General features: G+C 41.8%; 1 protein-coding gene across 2 annotated transcripts in view; it reads right to left on the bottom strand.

The window, feature by feature from the left end:
- LOC122554545 (adhesion G protein-coupled receptor D2) overlaps positions 1 to 22,059 on the bottom strand; it is a 308,358-nt gene that overhangs the window by 130,431 nt on the left and 155,868 nt on the right. For both annotated transcript variants that reach the window (XM_043699743.2, XM_043699744.2), the window contains one exon: positions 14,782 to 14,835. In XM_043699743.2, coding sequence (XP_043555678.1) covers positions 14,782 to 14,835 — 54 coding nt within the window. The remainder of the gene's footprint in view (positions 1 to 14,781; positions 14,836 to 22,059) is intronic.

Raw genomic sequence — 22,059 nt, 5'->3', positions numbered from 1 at the left:
CTATCAACAAACACATCGATTTAGATCCCATCGATCGCCCTCTGAGAAAAAGAACAGGAAATGGCATCACCAATACAGGAAAAAGCATCACTATAGGAAATGACATCACCAGCCCAAGGAAACCTAAACACATAAATAGAAAGCAGGCCGTAACACCAGTGCTTCACCAGAGTCTCACTGATGATGTTACCTAGTGTGGTGAGGAAACATCTGAAAATGATCCTTCCAGCTCAGTGAGCCAACTTACACCCAGAACTTGTAAGAATGTCCACTACTACAAAATGTGATTCTATTTTTAAAATTTAACACTGAAAATAAGGTGGGTTGTGTGTTCTTAATGTAAAGCAGAAACCAGAACAAAAATTCTAGAAATAGGCAGTGAGCTGGTCAATACACATACACACAGTTTTTACAGATGTAAATGCTATGGTGTTTTTGAAATGTTTTCACACTATCAGCTCAGACAGCTGTATGCTTATTTCTGTTTGAACACTATGCAGGCCTTTAAAAATGTGAGAGAAAGAAAATAACAGTAGCATTATATCAAAACTAAAACTAGAATTTGCTTACAGATTTTCTGCACAAAATGGTAACTTTAAAGTGATTTTTCAAATTTAATCATGGGATATAGGTGTCCCTGGATAGAGGGCCAACATTTATTGCACACGTTGCCCTTGAGGAGGTGATGGTGAGCTGTCTTCCTGAACCACGACGGTCTACGTGCTATAGGTTCACTTACAATTGCTTTAGGGAGAGAATTCAGGATTTTGACAGGGTTTATTCCTGCTTTAGGTGTGTATGATATAAAGAATGTTCAGTCTTCAAAGTGTCATCGATCATTTATAGCAGCTAATGGGACCTTCCTGAATGAGCTGAAAACTAGAAGTAGTACAATATCAATTGTGTTGAGAAATATCAAATATTGCTAGAGCACACGCCCAGAACTACAACTTGCAAGCTGCTGAACTTCCTGATCGTGATAAATCAAATGCGGAATTCACTGGTTACTCAGTTTCATCTGTCAAAACCTATTACAATCCAGTAAACACATTATTTCAAGTGGGCATCCTGAACACCCTTGGTTGCTTCTTACATGGTTCCCACTGTGGCTACATTTCCTGAAGCTAAATTCAAACCAATGTCCAATCAAACCCTGTATGGTGCCCTCATCTCCAAAAATGGATGATGAGTCCCGGGAGGGCGCACGAAGAAATACAAAGATACAAATTTAAACATATGGTGTTTTCTTTTTTTATGATGACAAATCCTTTAAGTAGATAGGCTGGAAAACTTTAACAAATCAAATTGCTAGAAAAATAGTATTTGTGGAGAGAAAGCAGAGTTTACATTTCGGGTCCAGTGACCCTTCTTCAGAAATGAATACCTAATGGATATAAATCAAAGAGTTAGGCGAAATAATATACATGGGTTAGTGTAACAAATGCAGGGCCTAGGTTAAAGGAAAAATAAGGTAAGCAAAAGTATTGATTAAAATATTTTTATTTAATACTGGATTTTAACAGTTCAGAAATTATAGGACTAATAACACTGTAATGGTTGTTTTTACTGACAGTGCTTGTTTTAACATCAAAGCTCAAGTTCTAAAATAAATTAAATGCTTCAGGAATGCTGGAAGTTCATTACAAAGGGCAGCTGTCTTAAGAAAATGCTTCATTAAAAAACTGTTGTTGCAATGTCAGTAGTGTGGCTTTTGTGTACCTTAAGAGTTAAAACAATTCACTTTCTGATATTCTACTAAACAGCAGCAATTACAAGATTTAACATTTATATATGAACTGTCATGAGAAGAAGTGAAGTTGTTAATATGTAAAAATGACATGTATCATATTTTAACATAATGACAATGCTCTGTCACATCTCATTCACCATATATTCAGGAAATAAAAACATCAAGGCTTGCGCCAATAGCTGGCGGATAACATTCACGCCACACAACTACCAGGCAATGACCATTTCCATTAAAGAGACAATCTAACCATCATCCCATGATATTCAATGGTGTTACCATCACTGAATCCCCCAGTATCAACATCCTTGGGGTTACCATTAACCATAAATTCAACCAAACTCCCCACATAAACACAGTGGCTACAAGGTCAGAAGCTAGGAATGCTGTGGCAAGTAACTCACTTCCTGACTCTCCAAAACCTGTCCACCATCTACAAGGCACAGGTCCAGAGTGTGATGGATTACTTCCCAGTTGCCTGGGCAGCTCCAAGAACACAAGAAGCTTGACACCATCCAGGACAAAGCAGCCCACTTGACTGGCACCACATCACAAACATCCACACCCTCCACAATAACATTCCAGTAGTAGCAGTGTACATTATTTGCAAGATGCACTGCAAAAATTTACCGAAGATCGTCAGACAGCACCTTCCAAACCACAACCATCCCAACTAGAAGGACAAGGGCAGCAGACACATGGGAACACTACCACCTGCAAGTTCCCCTCAAAGCCACTCACCTGACTTGGAAATGTATCACCATTCCTTCACCTTCACTGGGTCAAAATCTTGGAATTCCCTCCATAAGGGCATTGTGGGTCACCTATAGCACATGGACCGCAGCAGTTGAAGAAAGCAGGTCACCACCACCTTCTCAAAGGCAACTAGGGACAAGCAATAAAATGCTGGCCCAACCAGCAATAAGCACGTCGCATGAATGAATTTTAAAATTTAAAATATGCAGAAAATCCACAAATTCTAGTGTCAGTTTAGATGATTTGATGTTAATTGGATTAGTTGCATCCAGGTTAATTCATGGTTCTTGATAAATGACTATAGAGATTCAATAACGCATAGGGGATTATGTATAGATGGAAATTCCTGAAATTCATCATTTTAGGTGAAAACTAAAATCACACAATAAATATTTTTTATTCATTAATGGGATGTGGGCATTGTTAGCAAACCCAACACTTTTTGCCCATTCCTAATTGCCCTTGAGAAGATATAGGAAGCAGTCCTCTTGACATCTAAGCAGCTTATAGGCCATTTCAGAGAGCAGTTCCACATTGCTATAGAACTGGAGTCACATTTAGGCCAAAGAAAATAAGGACAGCATATTTCTTTCCCTAAAGAGCATTTGTGAACCAGGTAGATTTATGCAACAATCCTACTATTATATGGTTACCATTACTGATACTGGTTCTGTTCTGTCACCGAGTCATTAAACTAAATGAATTTAAATTCTCTGCTGGAACCCAACTCATGACTCTAGGTTGTTAGTTCAGTTACACAACCATTTTGTCACTGTTCTTGTAAATCAGTAATGCCTTATGTTTTCAGGTTTTTGTCTATTCTGAGCTATTACCCAGTGTTATTTACAGTTTATAATGCATTCTTTAATGCATTTCGATATCCCAGATTCTTTAAGCATCAAAATTAGTGATGGTACTCTCATTTCTGAATCTGAAAGATGTAGGTTCAGATTGCATTGGAGAACCTGAGCAAAGTTAGATAATGTTGGGTGGAGTGGTACATTGTTGCAGAAACATTTGTTTTAAGATGAGACATTAAGCTAATTCCTGGTTTGCCTTCTCCAGTGGATATAAAAGATTATACAGCATTTTTCAAGTTAAAAGAAGCACCTTTGCAACTGACACTACCAAAATTAATTGTTCATGTATGTCTTTGTCTAAGAGGGCTGCCACCTTTGCCTACAAACCAATAGTGACTAAACTTCAATAATCAACTACTGGCTAGGAAATACTTTGAAACATCCTAAGGACATGAAAAGTAATTTACATGTACGATTTCTTTCTTTCTTTGGTAACTAAGCAACGTGGGCCTGAATAAGGTGTAATAATAAAATAATTCATTGATTGCATTCAGCTATTTTAATAATCAGAATGAAGAATAGAGCTGGGAAGAACACGAATACTTCTTTTACAATCCCACGGATGTCAGACAAGCACTATCCTTCTGAGAGCAGAACTCCAGCTGTGTACACAAAATCAAAAACTTGGATATAGATTGGTAAAGAATAGTTCAATTTTCCTAATTTGAAACACAGGACAATAAAACAGCACAACTACTCTGACTACTTTATACTTCACTACAATGTGTTATAAAAAAGCATTTGCCAATATTAGTAATCAGAAACAAATCCCAGGGTCTAATCTGGTGAATGCAACTACAGATCGGTTAGATTGCATTGCTGATGTGGACAGATAAAACTGAGACTACCTTTCACTGATAACTTAATCCTAACCTTATTTTTTCCCTCAAATCTTAGCCATGACATACAGTTTTTTTTTCCATATTTCTTATGATAGAGCAACAGTGTGAACATTTAATCAATACCAGGCTTTGGTTTAAACACAATACACTTTAGGAGCTACTTCAAGAATGAAGCTGAAACTGGAGAGTATTAACTTAGCAAGTCTGCACATTCATTGTTTAATTCTTCTTATATCTTGTCATCACTTGAATTAGGACCAAAAACTAATCTGCTTCCAATTTAATTCTGTATTTCATTCCTGTCATAACACCGTGTGGCAAGTATTAGAAGACTATCATTTTTTATAGTGAATATGCTACTGGACAGCTTTATTTCATGAAGCAATTTGACACGGTGCCTACCACCTGCAGGTCACTTAGGTCATCTTCCACTGCAAGTCCTGGCAGGTAAGACGACTTTTTCAGCATCAGTTCTATTTCAGTCCATAAAATGAAAAGTACAAAGTCATGAATCTTGTGCCTTCAAATCCACGTCCGTTGGAAAATGACCTACAGTATAAATCACTGTACAAAGACCACAATAACTAACATCAGCACAGTCTTTCACTGAAATGCAAATATGTCCTCTGATGGTGTAAATCTTTAACACTGGACTATGACAACTTCCACATGAAAAAAAAGGAAGGGAGAAACCAAAATAAAATTGCCTTCTATTTAGCAGATATTTAATGTGCAGGAACAGAATGAGGGTAGAATATTGCTGGCCGATAGCCGGCAATTAGGCAAAGTTGAGACTATGACGCAGGTTTCGAACTCTAGTTTGAAGATTGCTGTGTACTGAAGCAGAAGTGATCCTGTTTTTGGGTTATGGAATCATAATGGCACCACATAAATGTTAAATCCATGTTCCACTGGTTTACGCTGATCTTAAAATGTCGATGCTAGCAGACCTTGGTGCCAAGATTAGAATCTTTTCACACTGTGGTAACACTATCTAAAATCTCATGGCCCATAAATTTTGAGTAGGAAAAGCATTAGATTATGAGGAATACATGCATAAAATAGAGCACAATTGCCTGGACTCTGATGGCCAGATGACCAGACATTGGGTTGATATGAACTATCATTGATGATTGTCTACATGATTTCTTTATAGATTATTCATTCAACAGCATCTTGGGCAATATTGGAAGAAGAAATGAAATGTTATTGCAATGACTTTCAAACAACCTGTGACAACATCTAACTTAGATCAGTCTTAGAATGATTGCACAAGCTAAAGATGTACAGTTTGATCATTCTATAATAGGAAATGGCGCAATTTATCTCCACATTGGGGCTCTATCATTACATGATATGTGGATAAAACTGGCAAGGCTGGTATTTAATACCCAGTTGTCCTTTAAAGCTAGTTGCACAATGCTATTTGGTAGTGAGCTCCAGGATTCTGACTTAGTGACAATGAAAAATGACAATATGTATTCACAGCAGGATGGTACCCAACCTGGTGAAGAAGCTGAAAGTGATGACATTTCCATGCTGTCTGTTTTCTTCAAAATGGATGTCGTAGGAATGGGAGGGACTTTTGAAAGAATTTTATGAGTCACTGTAGTACAGCCTGTACGTAGTAACTGCTGTTACAGTATGCTGATGGTGGAATGAAATTTAACGCAGTGAATGGACACCATTCAAGTGAATTATACTGCCCTGGACCAGCTTCTTCAATTTTGATACAGTTGTACCATCCTGGTCAGTGAAGAATATTCCATCACATTCCTGCCTTCTACATTGTTTGGGATGGAAAGGCTTTTGGAAGTAAGGTGGGGAGTCACATTGCAACTTCTTTCTCCTCATTTCGAAAATTGTACCGGATTAGATAAATATGCAGGGCTCAGCAGCAAGCTTACACTAAAGCAAATTATTGCAGATGCTGGAAATGGGAAATATAAACAGAAAATCTTGTAAATGGTCAGCTGGTCAAGCAGCACCTTTGAAAAGAGAACAGAGTTAACATTTCAGGTTGATGAACTTTCATCAGAACCGGGAGAAGTTAGCAACATATTAAGTTTTAAATCATGAAATGTAGCAGAGTAGCAAAAGAAAAGGAAGCTCTGTGATAGGATGGACTAAGGAGGGCATTGAGTGAAAAAAAGAGTTGGGTCATTCAGGATTAAAGGGAGTGATAATGGGGCAAGTAAATTTCAAACGATGGGGCCAGGAGAGGTGTGAATGACAGAATAATGAACAGCCACAGTTTGAAAACAAAAACATGAGGAAAAGGATAAAGATTGATGAAGAAACAGAAACAAAATGGGATGGGAACAAAGATTACAAGCTGAAATTGTCGAACTCAATGTTGTTGTGCTTTCAAAAATTGAAATGTAACGATTTCAGATTGTAATCTCTGACCCTCCTTTTGGCTCCTCTCGCAAGAGACAGTGGCAAGCTTTCCTAGTACAGTATGACTGACCACCATTCAGGTAACTCTACCCACTCAGTGAACTGACTAGGGTGTGAAGTGGATGCTTTAATTCTTCATTTTAGCTTGATGATTTATAACAAGCAGGAGGTAATAATCCAATATCAGACATGTTATTGAACAGTGATGCTTTTGACCTGATGGTGGTCAACTAAACAACTAACAGAAGGAGGAATATCTACAAATATTCCTACGCTCAATGATTGGGAGGCCAGCACATATGAGCAAAAGATTAGAAGGAAGTGTCTGCATCCATTTTCAGCCAGACATGCCATGTAGATGATCTATCTTATCCTCCTCCTGATGTCCCAGCATCCCAGTTGCCAGTCTTCAACCAATTAAATTCACTCCATGTGAAATCAAGAAACAGGAGGCACTGAGACAGCAAAGGCCTGTGCTCGGACAACAATCCAACAACAGTACTGAAGAATCGTGCTCCAGATTTAACTATGCCCACAGACAAGCTGTCCCAGTGTACAGCCACAGTTCTTCTGTCTATCGGACTATGAGAAAAACTGTTCATGTTTAACCTGCCATTATCACCCTATCAGTCTATTCTCGATCATCAGCAAAATGATGGGGTTGATGACAATGATACCAAGTGGCATATACACAGGAATAACCTGCTCACTGATGCTTTTTGGTAGGGCAACTCAGCTGCTGACCTCATTCCAAACTTGGTCCAAACACAAGTAAAGAGCTGAAATCCAGAGTTGAGGTGAAAACTTAAAAGGCAGCATTCAACCAAATGTGGCATTAATGACTTCGAGTGAAACAGGAGTCAGTGGGAATCAGGACATTTGGGGAAGGCAATGGTGGAACTCTCTGCTGGTTGGAGTGATAAAGAGCTCATGTTCAAAACGTCGATTCTCCTGCTCCTGTGATGCTGCCTGACCTGCTGTGCTTTTCTGGCACCACACTCTTCGACTCTGATCTCCAGCATCTATATTCCTCACTTTCTCCTGGTTGGGGTGATACCTGGCACAAAGGGAGATTGTTGTGGTCATTGTAATTCAAAAACCTCAACTCCAGGACATCTCTGTAGGAGTTCCCCAGTGTCCTAGGCCTAACCATCTTCAGCTGCTTGATCAATGACCTACCCTCCATTATGAAGTCTGAGTGAGGACATTTGCCAATGATTGCACAATTTCAGCATCATTCATGACTCCTCAGATACTGAAGCAGTCCATGTTCAAATGCACCAAGCAATATCCAGGCTTGGGCTGACAAGTGACAAGTAACATTCGCACATCCAAGTGCCAGGCAATGATCATCTTCAACAAGAGAGAATCCAGCTTTGATATTCAATGGCATTACTCTCACTCAATTCCCAAACAATCAACATCCTGGGGGGGTTCCATTGATCGGAAACTAAACTGAACAAGCCAAGTAAGCAGGCCTGAGACAAGGAATTCTGCGGCGAGTAACTCACCTCATGTCTCTCAAATGCCTGTCCATCTGCAAGGGGCAAGTCAGGTGTGTATTGGGGTATCTCCCATTTGTCTGGATGATTGCAGATCCAACAGCTTGTAATTCATTACCTTTAACATCCACTCCTTCAGTGGAATCAGTGCACTGATACCCTGAAATAACTTACCAAGGCTTATTTGACAACAACATCCAAACCCGTGAACTGTGTCACCTGGAAGGACATGTGCATCAGATACATACAAACACTATGACTCTCCTGATCCCTCCAAGTTACATACCATCCTGACTTGGAATTATATCGCTGTTCCTTCACACCTCGTCAAAATCCTGGAACTCCTTTCCAAACAGCACTGTGCATGCCCATACAATCCGAGGACTGCAACAGTTTGAGAAAACAGCACACGATCAATTTCCTCTGGGCACTTAGAACTGGGCAATAAATGATGCCCATGTACCCTGCACAAATAATAGCACCCAACATGTCCCAATGCAAATGGCCAACATGGAAATATCATTGGAGCTTACAACACAAAAGGAGTCGAGTTCAATTTGTGTTACCAACTTGCAAGAGGAGTATATCACATCAATTTGAAGTGTTCTTAATGAAAATTGACCAGCTTCCATCTCCCAGACAATTTCTACTGTGGGTACATTTGGACAGGACAAGTGGTGCCAAAGATAGTTCACACTGTAAATTATTAGCAATATTTACATGGATCACAGTAAGTGGAACAATAATTTAATGGATTTGTTGTTATTAGAATTTGTAGTGAAGCAAGGAGCTTGACTGAAGGTAGGCAATCAAATGTTTGTAACAAGGACTGCAGTGATAGGGAATGTGGAATTTTGGTGAATGAGAATGGGCGACATTTCTCCGAAAGCTCTGGCAATTAAGTACACAAGTGGTCAGCACTGCTCCGTCCCTTGCAACTCCTCCTCCTACTTTGAAACCAGTTCACTAGGTACGTGATCTCTGCCATACGCACAAAACATAAACACACTGTTGACAGGTTAATAGTTGAAGAACAATTGACAGCAAAGGAACCGGTCCTGGAGCATTGTGAAGTTTTACAGCACATAACTATCCAGTTGGTTAGTCGTGGGGTGCACTCCTCTGAACAGTGGATGTGTTCTGAGCCTGCTGACTATCTGCTCAGTGATGCTTTTGGACTTGTTACGATTCTAGCAATAAACCAGCTCTGCATCTGTGCCAGAGTTGCTAATGAGAATCACAACTCGTTAATAAAAGGGATAGCTCATCAAGCAGCAGCCAGTGTATGTCCCGATGACCCACTGAGAATTAGGGTAACGTAAAGAACTGGTTCCGGGTGAATGATGGCCATGGCAGAGCACTGGGAACTGACCTACATAACGGGCCACTTGAGGTCACAAAAGAGCTATACATTGAGGGACTGGAATCCCTTTCTATTCAGACAGATACTAGATGATGATAAGGAGTGTGCCAGAAAAGGTAAGTGCAGTCTGTGTTACTTTCGGCCTGGAGAAAGCTAACAGTGTGGTGGCTGTCTAACATTTTCTCATTCCATGTATTGTTAAACCAAGGCTCCATGTGCCTGTTCAAGTGATGGTAAAAGATCCCATATCAATATTTCAAAGTAGGGGAGTAATTGCTGGCATCCTGCCCAATATTTATCCTTACTTGAAATCACAAAACAGACTGATCATTGGCACAATGCTGCTTGTGGGGGGGTTGATGTGTGAAACTTGGCTGCATGTTTCATATTATATCAATGTTCACACCTTAAAAAACTTTTAGTAGCCCTGTAAAGCCAGGAACCTGGAGAGGTTGAGTCATTGAGTTTATTCAAGGCCGAGTAAGGTACGGTTTTAATTGACAAGAGATTCAAGGATTATGCGGCAGACAGAAAAGAGGAGCTAAAACCACAACCAAATCACCAATGGTCTTATTGAACGGCAGAAGGGACTGCTCCTGCTCCTATCTTTGATGTTCGTTCCTAACACTAGCAGGGAGTTGTTGCCAGAAGTCCCGCTGTGGGACATAGAAAACAGCCACAAATAAGTCCCAGCGGTTACCCAGCAGCCTTAGGGAACAAAGCAGCAACTACAGAGCAGACAAGCTCTTTCATCAGCATGGCTGCAGGGTCTTTTCATACCAGCTGAGCTTCGCAAATACGGCCAGATGCCATATCTCCACAGGCTCCTTCTCCTCTGCCGGCAAGAAGGATGTGAACAATACAAACATCATTATGTTATTTCAAGAACAAATTCAAACAAGGACTTTGCAACAACCACTGGGGCATCTCATTCCTCAGTGTTACTGGGAATGTCTTTGCCAGAGTCATAATAACAATGTTTCTTTGTCTAGACCTGGAGTTCAATGTGTTTTCTAAGCTGGCAGGTCCACAATAGTTACGATCTTCTCATCAGCTTCAAAAGAAGTGCAGACAGCAGCAAACAGCACACTACCTTACTTGCTTTTGTGGATCTCACAAAAAGACATCGGACACCATGAGAAGGTTACTGGAGAAAATCAGTCATTCTCCAAGCTTCTCAGTCTCAAACCATTCTTCCATTATAGCTTTGTAGGTCAAAGATGGAGTGAACCAGATGCATGCTAGCCTCAAATCTGTGCCTGCATCCTCCTGACCTACGTTTTTCCTACCAAAAGGAAAGGGGGGACCTCTATAGAAAATAAGGCCGAAACTCCTCAATCTATTGAGACCAAAAGTCAAGAGGGAATTGCGGTATATCCTAGTAAGAGATCTTCCTTGTGCTGGCGATGTGACAAATGTTGCCCAGACAGACCCCCAGCTCCTGAACTATAATGGATTGTGTCTCCCAAGACTGTGTCATGTTCTCCCTCATCATCAGTGCCAAGAAAGCTGTGTATATGGACACTTTGCCCATGTTCAGACTCAACAACTCACCAATGGTAACAATGAATAAATTCTAGTTCCTGCAAGCTATTGCAACAGAAATCCTATCTGTTGACAAAGAGCTCAGCCTGTCCATTGGAAAGGCAGCCTCCAACTCTGGGTGACTAACAGTGGCATGGAGAAATAACAAACTGACTCACAGAATCAAGAAACTTACCTCTTACATCCTCAGCACATGGGACTGTACCAGCAAAGTCAGGATAACCAAGAGAAAAGGCTCAAAAACTTCCACTACTAGTCTCCATGACATCCTTGATATCACGTGGAAAGTCAAAGTAATCAATGAGCAGCCCTTTCTAAAGCAAACATGTCAAGTATATTAGCACTGAACAAACACAGTAGGCTTTGCTGGTTTGGTTACATGCATAAAATGGAAGATTTTACATCCACAGTGATGTGTCAAGAGACTAGCAGCACAGCTGAAGCTCTAATTCAGGGATGCAGTCAAGAGAGACATGGAAGCCTTAATATCAATTATAACAAATGGGAAACTCTAGCTGATAATCGACACAAATGTCAATATTGGCAGGACAAAAATTCACCACCATCATGTCAGAAGCTCTGAAGCATACATCAGCCCTGCATCAGCAAAGATCATTCCACACCCCCGACAAGAGACAACATCATGTGTGGCACTGGTGGCAGACTTGACCAAATCAGAATTAGTTTGTTCAGCTATCAAAGGAAATGCAGCAGATGGTCCTTCTTCACCTTCCCAAGTTCCTGAGGCAGCATTCCCATCATCTCTCACAGATAAAAAGATGCCAAGTAAGTCAAGCTATGAGGCCGACCAATTTCACAAAAGTTATTTTCAACATGCATAAAGCCCTTCTTTAAATAGGCAAGTGAGGCTTTCTTAGACATGCAGCATGCCTTGACCCTGGGTATCTCATGAGCATCAGGATCCAATATGACAGGCTTCTGGAGTGAAAGAAGTGTACATTTGCTGTTGCTATGTCGGCCATAGAGGCACCCACTTTACATGGAGCATGAACAAATGTCTGGGGAGCATCTCCGATGAAAGGGAGAAAGCTGAGCTTTGAAAGTATATAAATATAGTTTTTAAAAAAGGACTACCTTCCTTCACAGGCAAAACATGGAAAATCACTTTGTGTTACCAACAGTATGTCAGCAGCCTAAATATATTACTGACTGATCATTTTTTACAAGTCACAATCTTTGTAGTGTCAACCTGTCAGAGGTCAAAGGGGAAAACATGCAAGATTCCCAAATCAATCTGGCTGTAGAAACTGTCTCATTTCATTTCAAATTACCTGCTGCGCCTGCAGTCTGGGACAAACTGCCTGTTCTCATAAAGCATGACAACTTGGGTCGAGCTAATGTGATCATTCATAATGGACAAGTCATGTGGTAGCTCCTATTAACTATTTTTAAACCAGTTCACTGAGGTACGTGATCTCTGCCAGAAGCACAAAACATAAATACACTGCTGACAGGTTAATGCCAAAGGACAATGCCAAAGGGATTTGAAACTTTGTAGCTTTATAACAAAGTTGACTCTATTTTTCTTGGCCCCATCACAGAGAAAATGATTCAATGGAATACATACATTGATTTTCATGTTGATTTGGAAACTAACTTTGGGGACTTTTATAGTGAAATATTTATTCTGTCTATTTTCTGTTTCTTCTTTCAGAAAACCACATATTGATTGACTAATTAATGTATTGACCAAGTCATCTATCTTCATTTATCAAATCAAGACTCAGTTTCCAAACAACCACTAATTGTTGCTCTTCGAAAAGCCGCTGGAACTTATTCAAACAAACACTTTCAGCTAATAATTGCTTGGCAGTAAGGTTGAAATTAAGCATTTGCTTTGTTTCAGATCAAGACTTCTTTCTAACAGAAACCTGGTGCAGGTACATAATCCTTTATCCGAAATCCTTGGGCCCAGTTGTTTTTCAGAATTCGGAATTTTTCGGATTTCGGAATAAATGACATTTTCAGTGAAATTTTAAAAAATTACCAACAGCAGATGTACGTGTGACTAGTACGAGCACTGAGACACAACTGACGCCAGCCAGGCTTGGCCACACCGCCATGTCACATCTGAGTGACGTGTTTCAAGTGGCTGTGGAGTTGGGTCACCTGTCCGCATGCCAAAATGACACTCCACACTTCACGATGAAAAGTTTCGTATTTCGGAGTTTTTCCGATTTTGGAATTTCGGATAAAGGACTGTATACCTGTGGTAATATTCTGGTGGAATTACTCGATATTAATTGCACCTTCTCACAAGTGAACATTCTTTGCACTTAATGTCCTGGATGTTATGGTTGTAATGATGGTGTTATTTCACACTGATATGTACATCTGTTTTTTTCTTTCGTTCGCTGTAAAAAAATCTTTCATAAAGCTATGCCTTTCTGTTAACAGCAAAAATATCATAATTAATGCCAAAAAAACTATTCTGGATGTGGAAAAGAGTATTTGGATATTTGTGCAATTAGAGATTTCTCCACTGTGAAAAGTTCTGCCAGAGTTAGAAATTCAGGCTCCTTCAAGTGTTAAACAGAACAGCTCCAGAATTGATTGAGGGTAGGTGACGCTGATTGGACATTGTTCTTGTGGTACAGTGGGACTGTCCCTGCCTCTGGAACAGGAGGCCTAGGTTCGTGTCCCAGCTGCTCCAGAGATGTGTCGTAACATGTCTGAACAGGTTCATTAGAAATTATCCATACCAGGAGCAGCAGTAAGCATGTACTGAATCTTCTGGGCTCTTGTGGTGCAGTAGTAATATCCCTTACTCTGGGCTGGAAGATCTGGGTCAATTCCCACCTCGCACTGTCATGATATGTCGAAACAGATTGATGAAAAACATCAAGAGCTAGCTTCTAGAGGAGATGATGGTGCAGTGGTAAAATCATTGGATGAGTGATCTAGTCGCCCAGGCGAACACTCTCGGACACAGGTTCAAGTTGGAGTGTGGAATCTGTTGGAATTTTGATATTTGTTATTTAGTTGTTCAACTGGGCAATTTGGTGGTGGGTTTTTCAAAAGAACAGCTGGGTTCTTATAGATAACCACGGATGCCGGGGTGCAGTAATATCACTATTTTGATTTAATCTCCTCCCTCTTTTTGTTTTGGTTTGTGCCTTCTGACTCTGGTGGTACATATTGGTAAGTTTTGTGGTGGGTTTTTTTTTCTTTCAGAAAGGAGCTGAGCACAACTTCAAACTGCCCACATCTCTTCCGTGGTGAGCATTGTGATCCTTGGAGAGGGAAGACACAGTATCCACTGGTAGTTTTGCAATGTTTTGCATTAGGCGGACCTCGCCAATGCAGAGGGTGCCAATGCCGCTAGGTACCACACCAACACAAACTCACCTCTGCCGCCCCCCTGACTCCACTTCAGGCCCACCGCATTGATGTAGGTGCTGCTGATGCTGCAGGGTCTTGTACTAGTCCAAATCCATCTCCACCACCACTGCCATGAATCGGCACTAGACACAGACCCCTTTGGGAACCCAAATTCGCCTCTGCTGCAGCAACCATCGGCGCTACGTCAATGCAGAAGCTGTCGGGAGCCTAAACTCTCTCTGGTGCTGCTGTCACTCGCCAACCTCTATAAAATGATTATTCTTCCTCCAATAATATCAATGATTCCTCATTGTTATTTTGCTTATAAACTTTAATTATATCAAGTAAAAATCTGCCCAGATATCTAAGTATCTATTACGCACAGTGGCTAAGATAAGGAAAAGGCTAACAACATTTTACTTACTGAAAAGTTCAGAGCTCTTCTTCTTTCTTTTAGTCTTTTGATTGTACTCCTTATCTGAAAAATTATAAATAGTATGATAGTTAAAAGAATAACAGATTGTAACTCTTTGGTTCCACAACATCTAAATTACAGGAAGAAATCATTCTCGATGAAAATCCTAACGTTTTGTATATTTTACTTGGTGGTACATGAATATTTTATTGTCAAGTTGCATTAGTACAGGAAGCGGTGACACAGTGAAGCCTGAAATAAAATTTTAAAGGCGACCATGATTAACTTCAGGGCGAGGTATGGATAGTGGAAGACTTGTTTGAGATGCACAGAGCAGAGTGGATATTAAGAATGTTGAGTTTCAAAAACAAAATAATGCAGGGACAACACCGAGAGGAGCAGGTGAGCAGACAAGCCCCAGGCAGGCAGCAGCAAAATGTAGAGGAGCGAGTGAGCAGACAAACCCCAGGGAGCAGCATCTTGAGGAGAGGGTGAGCAGACAAACCCCAGGCAGGCAGCACCTAGAGGAGAGGGTGAGCAGACAAACCCCAGGCAGACAGCATCTAGAGGAGAGGGTGAGCAGACAAACCCCAGGCAGGCAGCATCTAGAGGAGAGGGTGAGCAGACAAACCCCAGGCAGGCAGCATCTAGAGGAGGTGGGCGGCACGGTGGCACAGTGGTTAGCACTGTTGCCTCGCAGCGCCAGAGACCCGGGTTCAATTCCCGCCTCAGGCGACTGACTGTGTGGAGTTTGCACGTTCTCCCCGTGTCTGCGTGGGTTTCCTCCGGGTGCTCCGGTTTCCTCCCACAGTCCAAAGATGTGCAGGGCCAGGTGAATTGGCCATGCTAAATTGCCCGTAGTGTTAGGTAAGGGGTAAATGTAGTGGTAGGGGTATGGGTGGGTTCGCTTCGGCGGGTCGGTGTGGACTTGTTGGGCCGAAGGGCCTGTTTCCACACTGTAATGTAATGTAATGTAATGTAATCTAAAATGAGAGGATGAGCAGACAAACCCCAGGCAGGCAGCAGCATCTAGAGGAGAGGGTGAGCAGACAAACCCCAGGCAGGCAGCACCTAGAGGGGAGGGTGAGCAGACAAACCCCAGCTGGCAGCATCTAGAGGAGAGGGTGAGCAGACAAACCCCAGGCAGGCAGCAGCATCTAGAGGAGAGGGTGAGCAGACAAACCCCAGGCAGGCAGCAGCATCTAGAGGAGAGGGTGAGCAGACAAACCCCAGGCAGGCAGCAGCATCTAGAGGTGAGGGTGAGCAGACAAACCCCAGACAGGCAGCAGCATCTAGAGGAGAGGGTGAGCATACAAACCCCAGCTGGCAGCATCTAGAGGAGAGGGTGAGCAGACAAACCCAGGCAGCAGCATCTAGAAGACAGGGTGAGCAGATAAACCCTCACAGGCAGCAGCACCTAGAGGAGAGGGTGAGCAGACAAACCCCAGGCAGGCAGCAGCATCTAGAGGAGAGGGTGAGCAGACAAACCCCAGGCAGGCAGCAGCATCTAGAGGACAGGGTGAGCAGACAAACCCCAGGCAGGCAGCAGCACCTAGAGGACAGGGTGAGCAGACAAACCCCAGGCAGGCAGCAGCATCTAGAGGTGAGGGTGAGCAGACAAACCCCAGGCAGGCAGCAGCATCTAGAGGTGAGGGTGAGCAGAGCATCCTCACATCACACATTTTGAAAGTTAGAGTGAACCATTACAATCACAGGAAAGCTATACATGGCTTGGAGAGGGTGGATGCTAGGAAATTGTTTCCTTTAGGCGAGGAGACTAGGACACGTGGACACAGCCTTAGAATTAGAGGGGGTAAATTCAGAACAGAAATGCGGAGACATTTCTTCAGCCAGAGAGTGGTGGGCCTGTGGAATTCATTGCCGCAGAGTGCAGTGGAGGCTGGGACGCTAAATGTCTTCAAGGCAGAAATTGATAAATTCTTGATGTCACAAGGAATTAAGGGCTACGGGGAGAATGCAGGTAAGTGGAATTGAAATACCCATCAGCCATGATTGAATGGTGGAGTGGACTCGATGGGCTGAATGGCCTTACTTCCGCTCCTATGTCTTATGGTCTTATAATCTAAAAACTGAAATAATACTGATGCGGTAAATCAGAAAAAACACATAAATTGCTGGAAAAACTCACAACTCTGGCAGTATCTGTGGAGAGAAGTCAGAGTTAACATTTTGGGTCAAGTGACCCTTCCTCAAAACTCCTCAATTCTGAGGAAAGGTCACTCGACCCGAAATGTTAACTCTGACTTATCTCCACAGATAACTGCCAAACGTGCTGAGCTTTTCCAGCAATTTCTGTTTTAGAAAGCTATAATCTGTTTGTTGGTGAGGAACTTGTGGAGTACTGTGTCCAGTTCTGGTCACCTTAATCTTGGAAGGATATTAATAAGCTAGAAAGGGTTCAGAAAAGATTTGCCAGGATATTTCCAGAAAATGGAGGGTTTGAGTTATAGGGAGAGGCTGGGACTTTTTTCACTAGAGCATAGGAGGCTGAGCGGTGACCTTATAGAGGTTTATAAAATCATGAGTGGTATAGATAAAGTGAATGGCAGGTGTCTTTTCCCTTGGGTGTGGGATTTCAAGACTGGAGGCATATTTTTAAGATGAGAGGAGAAAGATTTAAAAGAGGTATGAGGAGTAACCCATTCTATACAGAGGGTGGTTCAGGTGTAGAATGAACTTCCAGAATAAGTGGTATTTGCAGGAACTGTTACAATGTTTAAAAGACACTTTGGTAAGTATGTGAATAAGAAATGTTTGGAGGGATATGGGCCAATTGTAGGCCAGTGGAACTAGTTTAGTTCGGGATTATGGTTGGCATGGACTGGTTGGACTGAAAGGTCTGTTTCTGTGCTGTATGACTCTATGACTCTCTAACTGCTCTTACAGATTGTGTCTGATGTGCTGAATTTAAGAAAAATCTTTTTAGAAATTAAACACAGTCTATTACTACTGAATTAAATAATCATTTTAAGACACTCTAGCAGAAGGAAAGCAAGAATGGAGTGTAGGTTCACAATGCACTTTCAAGAGTAACTTATTACTTAACAAAGACTGACCAAGAATTGGAGAGCCGGTAATGTGTTGTGCATATAGAATGTGGGTGCTCCTGGAAGCCTGTGTGATCCAGGATAAACCGATCTCTATTTCGTGTTTGTATCTGAATTAGGGTCAGCTCAGAGTTTGAGAGTCTGACAGCAACACATCAGGGAGGTAGTAGGTTATCAGGACACATTGTTCCAAGAGGCAGGCACACCCCTTAGGATAGGGTCTTCTGGTTTGGTCACTAGTCATGGGAAGCAAGCTGCGTGAGGCAGCTAAAGAGAACCAGAAGGCCGGAGTGTCAGAGCCTCAGCATTCTGTTTTTGATTCATGGGATGTGGGCTTGGCTGCTTGGCCATCATTTGATGTCTATCACTTGCTGTCCAACAGGTTTGAGGGACTTTTAGCTTGTTTGGATGAGAGTGAGGGCTGTAGCATTGATGAGCCAACTCACCACAGCACCATGGTACAGGAAGCCATTCCAGTGGGAGAAAGCAAAGAGGAATGTAATGGTAGTGGTGGTGGGGTGGGGTGGGGGGGGAGGGGGGGGCAGCATTGTGAACAGGTTTATACTGTTCTCTGCATCAAAGAGTGAGAATCCAGAATCTGTGTTGCCAACCCAGTGTCAGGACCTGGGACCTTTGCTCACAACTGGAGAGGAACCTGCAGTGGAAGGGCAAGATCCAGTCATCATGGATCCTCTAGGTACCACAACATAGATGGGACAAGGCAGGAGGTCATTTTGAGGAACTAAGTATCAAATTCAGAAGCAGAACACCTAAGATAATAATAGCTGAGCTATATACAGATTGGCATAGGGCAAATAAGATTGGAGAAATGAATGTGTGGTTCGCAAAAAGGGTGCAGAAATGGGCCCCGTTCGTGGAACACTGGCACCAGTACTGGAAAAAGTTGGGACTGGAGGATTGGGATCCCAAATTGTACTGGGAATATTGTTCCAGCAGGCCATGTAAGTAGGGAAAGGTTTTAAACTAATTCGTGGAGGTATGAGAGCAAATTTGGGATGATGTGGTAAATCAAAGAGCATGGGATGAGGCAAGAGAGAATGACACTAGAATGGAAAATCATAAATAGACCTTGACGGAAAGGGTTAGAGAGGACAAATCTCTTAGTGAATCAAAAGATAAGGCAAGAGGTTACAAAAAACTGACAAAACAAATGGTTCTCTATCTGAATGTACATTAGCATTCTAAACAAAACAGGTGAACTGATAGTGCTTCCTTACTTGTACTTGCATGATTGAATAGCCAGTACAGAGACATAGCTGCAGGATGACATTGACTCGGACCTGAATCGGGACATTTCCGAACATCAGGAAGTTAGGGAAAGATGAAGCAGTGGCTCCGTTAATCAATGAAGGTATTAGCACTAAGGGCCCAGCTACTTTTTTTTGAGGGCTCCTCTTGAGATTTTTTTGTGAGGGTGACTTTTCATTTTCGGGGACTACGTTTTCCATTCTCACTAATTTATTATTAGGTGATGCAGTTACGTAAAACCATAAGACCATAAAACCTGGAGAAGACATTAGGCCATTCAGCCCATTGAGTCTACTCTGCCATTCAATCATGGCTGATAAATTTCTCAGCCCCATCCTCCCACTTTCTCCCTGTAACCCTTGATCGGCAAGAACCTATATATCGCAGTCTCAAATATAGAGAATGACCTGGCCTCCACAGCCTTCTGTGGCAGTGAATTCCATAGATTCACCACTCTCTGGCTGAAGAATTTTCTCATTATCTGCATTCTAAAAGGTCTTCCCTTTACTCTAAGGCTGTGCCCTTGGGTCTTATTCTCTCCTACCAATGGAACCATCTTCCCCACATCTATACCTCCTTTATATTTGTTGAATGGGTAACTTGGACACACACATGAGCAGAATTAGAGTCATTTGACAATAATGATCAACTTCCTATTAAAATAAAAGCCACAACACACACGTAAAGCACTAATTTCTTCCACATCAGATATAAGTAAGCAACACGTTGTCTTCTACTTAATTACTATACACTTCTACACACAAAAAGCCAACACCCTAAACTTACATTCCACAGAATGATGAGATCGCAACCAATATGTTTCCATATGTAAATAGCTGAAACATTTTAACTAGACAGTTACTCCATTTTATTATTTAAATGGGGTATCTCAAGTATCAATCTAATTTTAAATTAAGCAATTAATCCAGTTTCCAATTCAGTGCAACCCATTACATTTTTCCCCTAAGTATAGCAACTGGAGAATTTACATAACCTTAAACTTGGTACTCCTCATTCATTGACAGTGAATTCTTACCTCAGCTAAAGGCAGCCCTGCTCCTGGCGTCAGCTAATATCAGTATCTAACTTCAGCCCAGGCAAATGGCTCAGCCTCAATCTCAGCCATAGCTTAGAGGGGCCCTTGATCTCTGTCTGGCTTCTCATGCACTGATGTCACTTCCATTTGCTGCTCTTCCAGTCACAGGCTGCTGCCAGTGATTAGAGCAAGTTCCCCTCCATTCAGTTTTCAGGGGTGACTCTTCTCTGATTGATTGCGTCCACGAGTGAATTTAACAGACTGGCTTGAGACCTCTGAGAGTGCATTCCTCTGCCACTCCCCTGATTTCTAGCCATGGATTAGCACACTTTTGAGTCCTGAAGAAGGGTTACACCCGAAATGTCGACTTCTCCACCTCCTGATGCTGCCTGGCTTGCTGTGTTCTTCCAGCCTCCTGCCTGTCTATTTTGGATTACAGCATCTGCAGTTTTTTTGTCTCTGTCCTGAACAGTACCCTACAGCGCAATGGAGTATTTATGAGGGCCTTTCAGAAAAATACGACAATAATCATGGAGGATTTAAATCCAAATATAATCTGAAAAAATCAGATGGGCAAAGATAGCCTAGATGAAGGCTTCATAGGGCATTTTCAGTGTAGTTTTCTTAGAGCAGTGCATTCTGGAACCAAACAGAGTGTAGGCTGTCTTAGACCTGGTGTTGTGCAATGAGAAAAGCTTTAGTAACTACCACATAGTGAAGGGACCCTTTGGTGGCATTGGCTGTAAATGAGGAAGTGGACGGGAGGGAGAACCTCAAGGAAATTACAATCACTAGAGGCATGGTGTTTATGTTTATGAGCAAATTAGTGGAACTGAAAGCTGACAAATCCCCAAGTCCTAATGAATTTCATCCCAGAGTCTTAAAACAATAGGCTAGTCGAGGTGGTTGATGTACTGCTTTTAATTTTGCAAATTTCCAGTAGATTGCATCGGAGGCTGAGGGGTGACCTTATAGAGGTTTATAAAATCTTGAGAAGCATGGATAGGACAAATAGAGAAAGTCTTTTCCCCGGGGTGGGGGAGTCCAGAACTAGAGGGCATACGTTTAGGGTGAGAAGGGAAAGATATAAAAGGGACCTAAGGCGCAACTTTTTCACGCACAGGGTGGTGTACGTATGGAATGAGCTGCCAGAGAAAGTGGTGGAGGCTGGTACATTTACAGCATTTAAAAGGTATCTGGATGGGTAGATGAATAGGAAGGGTTTAGAGGGATATGGGCCAGGTAAATGGGACTAAATTAGGTTGGGATATCTGGTCGGCATGGACGAGTTGGACCAAACGACTGTACGTCTCTATGACTCTCTGTCAAATGTCAGTCTTTTATTCAAAGGGGGAGGGAGACAGAATGCAGGAAACTACAGGCAAGTTAAGCTTAACATCTGTCACACAGAATACATTATGAACTATTATTAAAGATATTACAACAAGGTACTTGGAAAAGTTTGAAGTACTCAGGCAGAGTCAACATGGTTTTGTGAAAGGAAAATTATTTAAAATTTATTGTGGTTATTTGAGGAAATGATATGTTCTATGAATAAAGAGGAACTGGTGTACTGCATTTGGATTTTAAGGAAATATTCAGTAAGGTGTCACAAAGGTTATTACAGAAAGTAAAAGCTCATTGTGTGGAGGTAATATATTGGCATGAATAGAAGATCGGCTAGCTAACAGTTAACTTGCCAGAATAAATGAGTCATTTTCTGTTTGACAAGTTGTAAGAAGCCACTGGGACCACAACATTTTACAATTGATATAAGTGACTTGAATGAAGGGACCAAAAGTATGATAGCTAAATTCGTTGGTGACACAAGGGAAGATAAGAAAGTAGGTTGTGAAGAGAATGTTACAGAGGAATATAATTAAGTTCAGTGACTGGATAAAGATCTGGCAAATG

The sequence above is a fragment of the Chiloscyllium plagiosum genome, unplaced genomic scaffold (assembly GCF_037043375.1).
Source record: "Chiloscyllium plagiosum isolate Xiang-an unplaced genomic scaffold, Cpla_swu_hap1 HiC_scaffold_9, whole genome shotgun sequence".
Taxonomy (NCBI): Eukaryota; Metazoa; Chordata; class Chondrichthyes; order Orectolobiformes; family Hemiscylliidae; genus Chiloscyllium; species Chiloscyllium plagiosum.
Note: the sequence above shows the minus strand (reverse complement) of the source record. Positions and strands in the feature narration are given on the sequence as shown.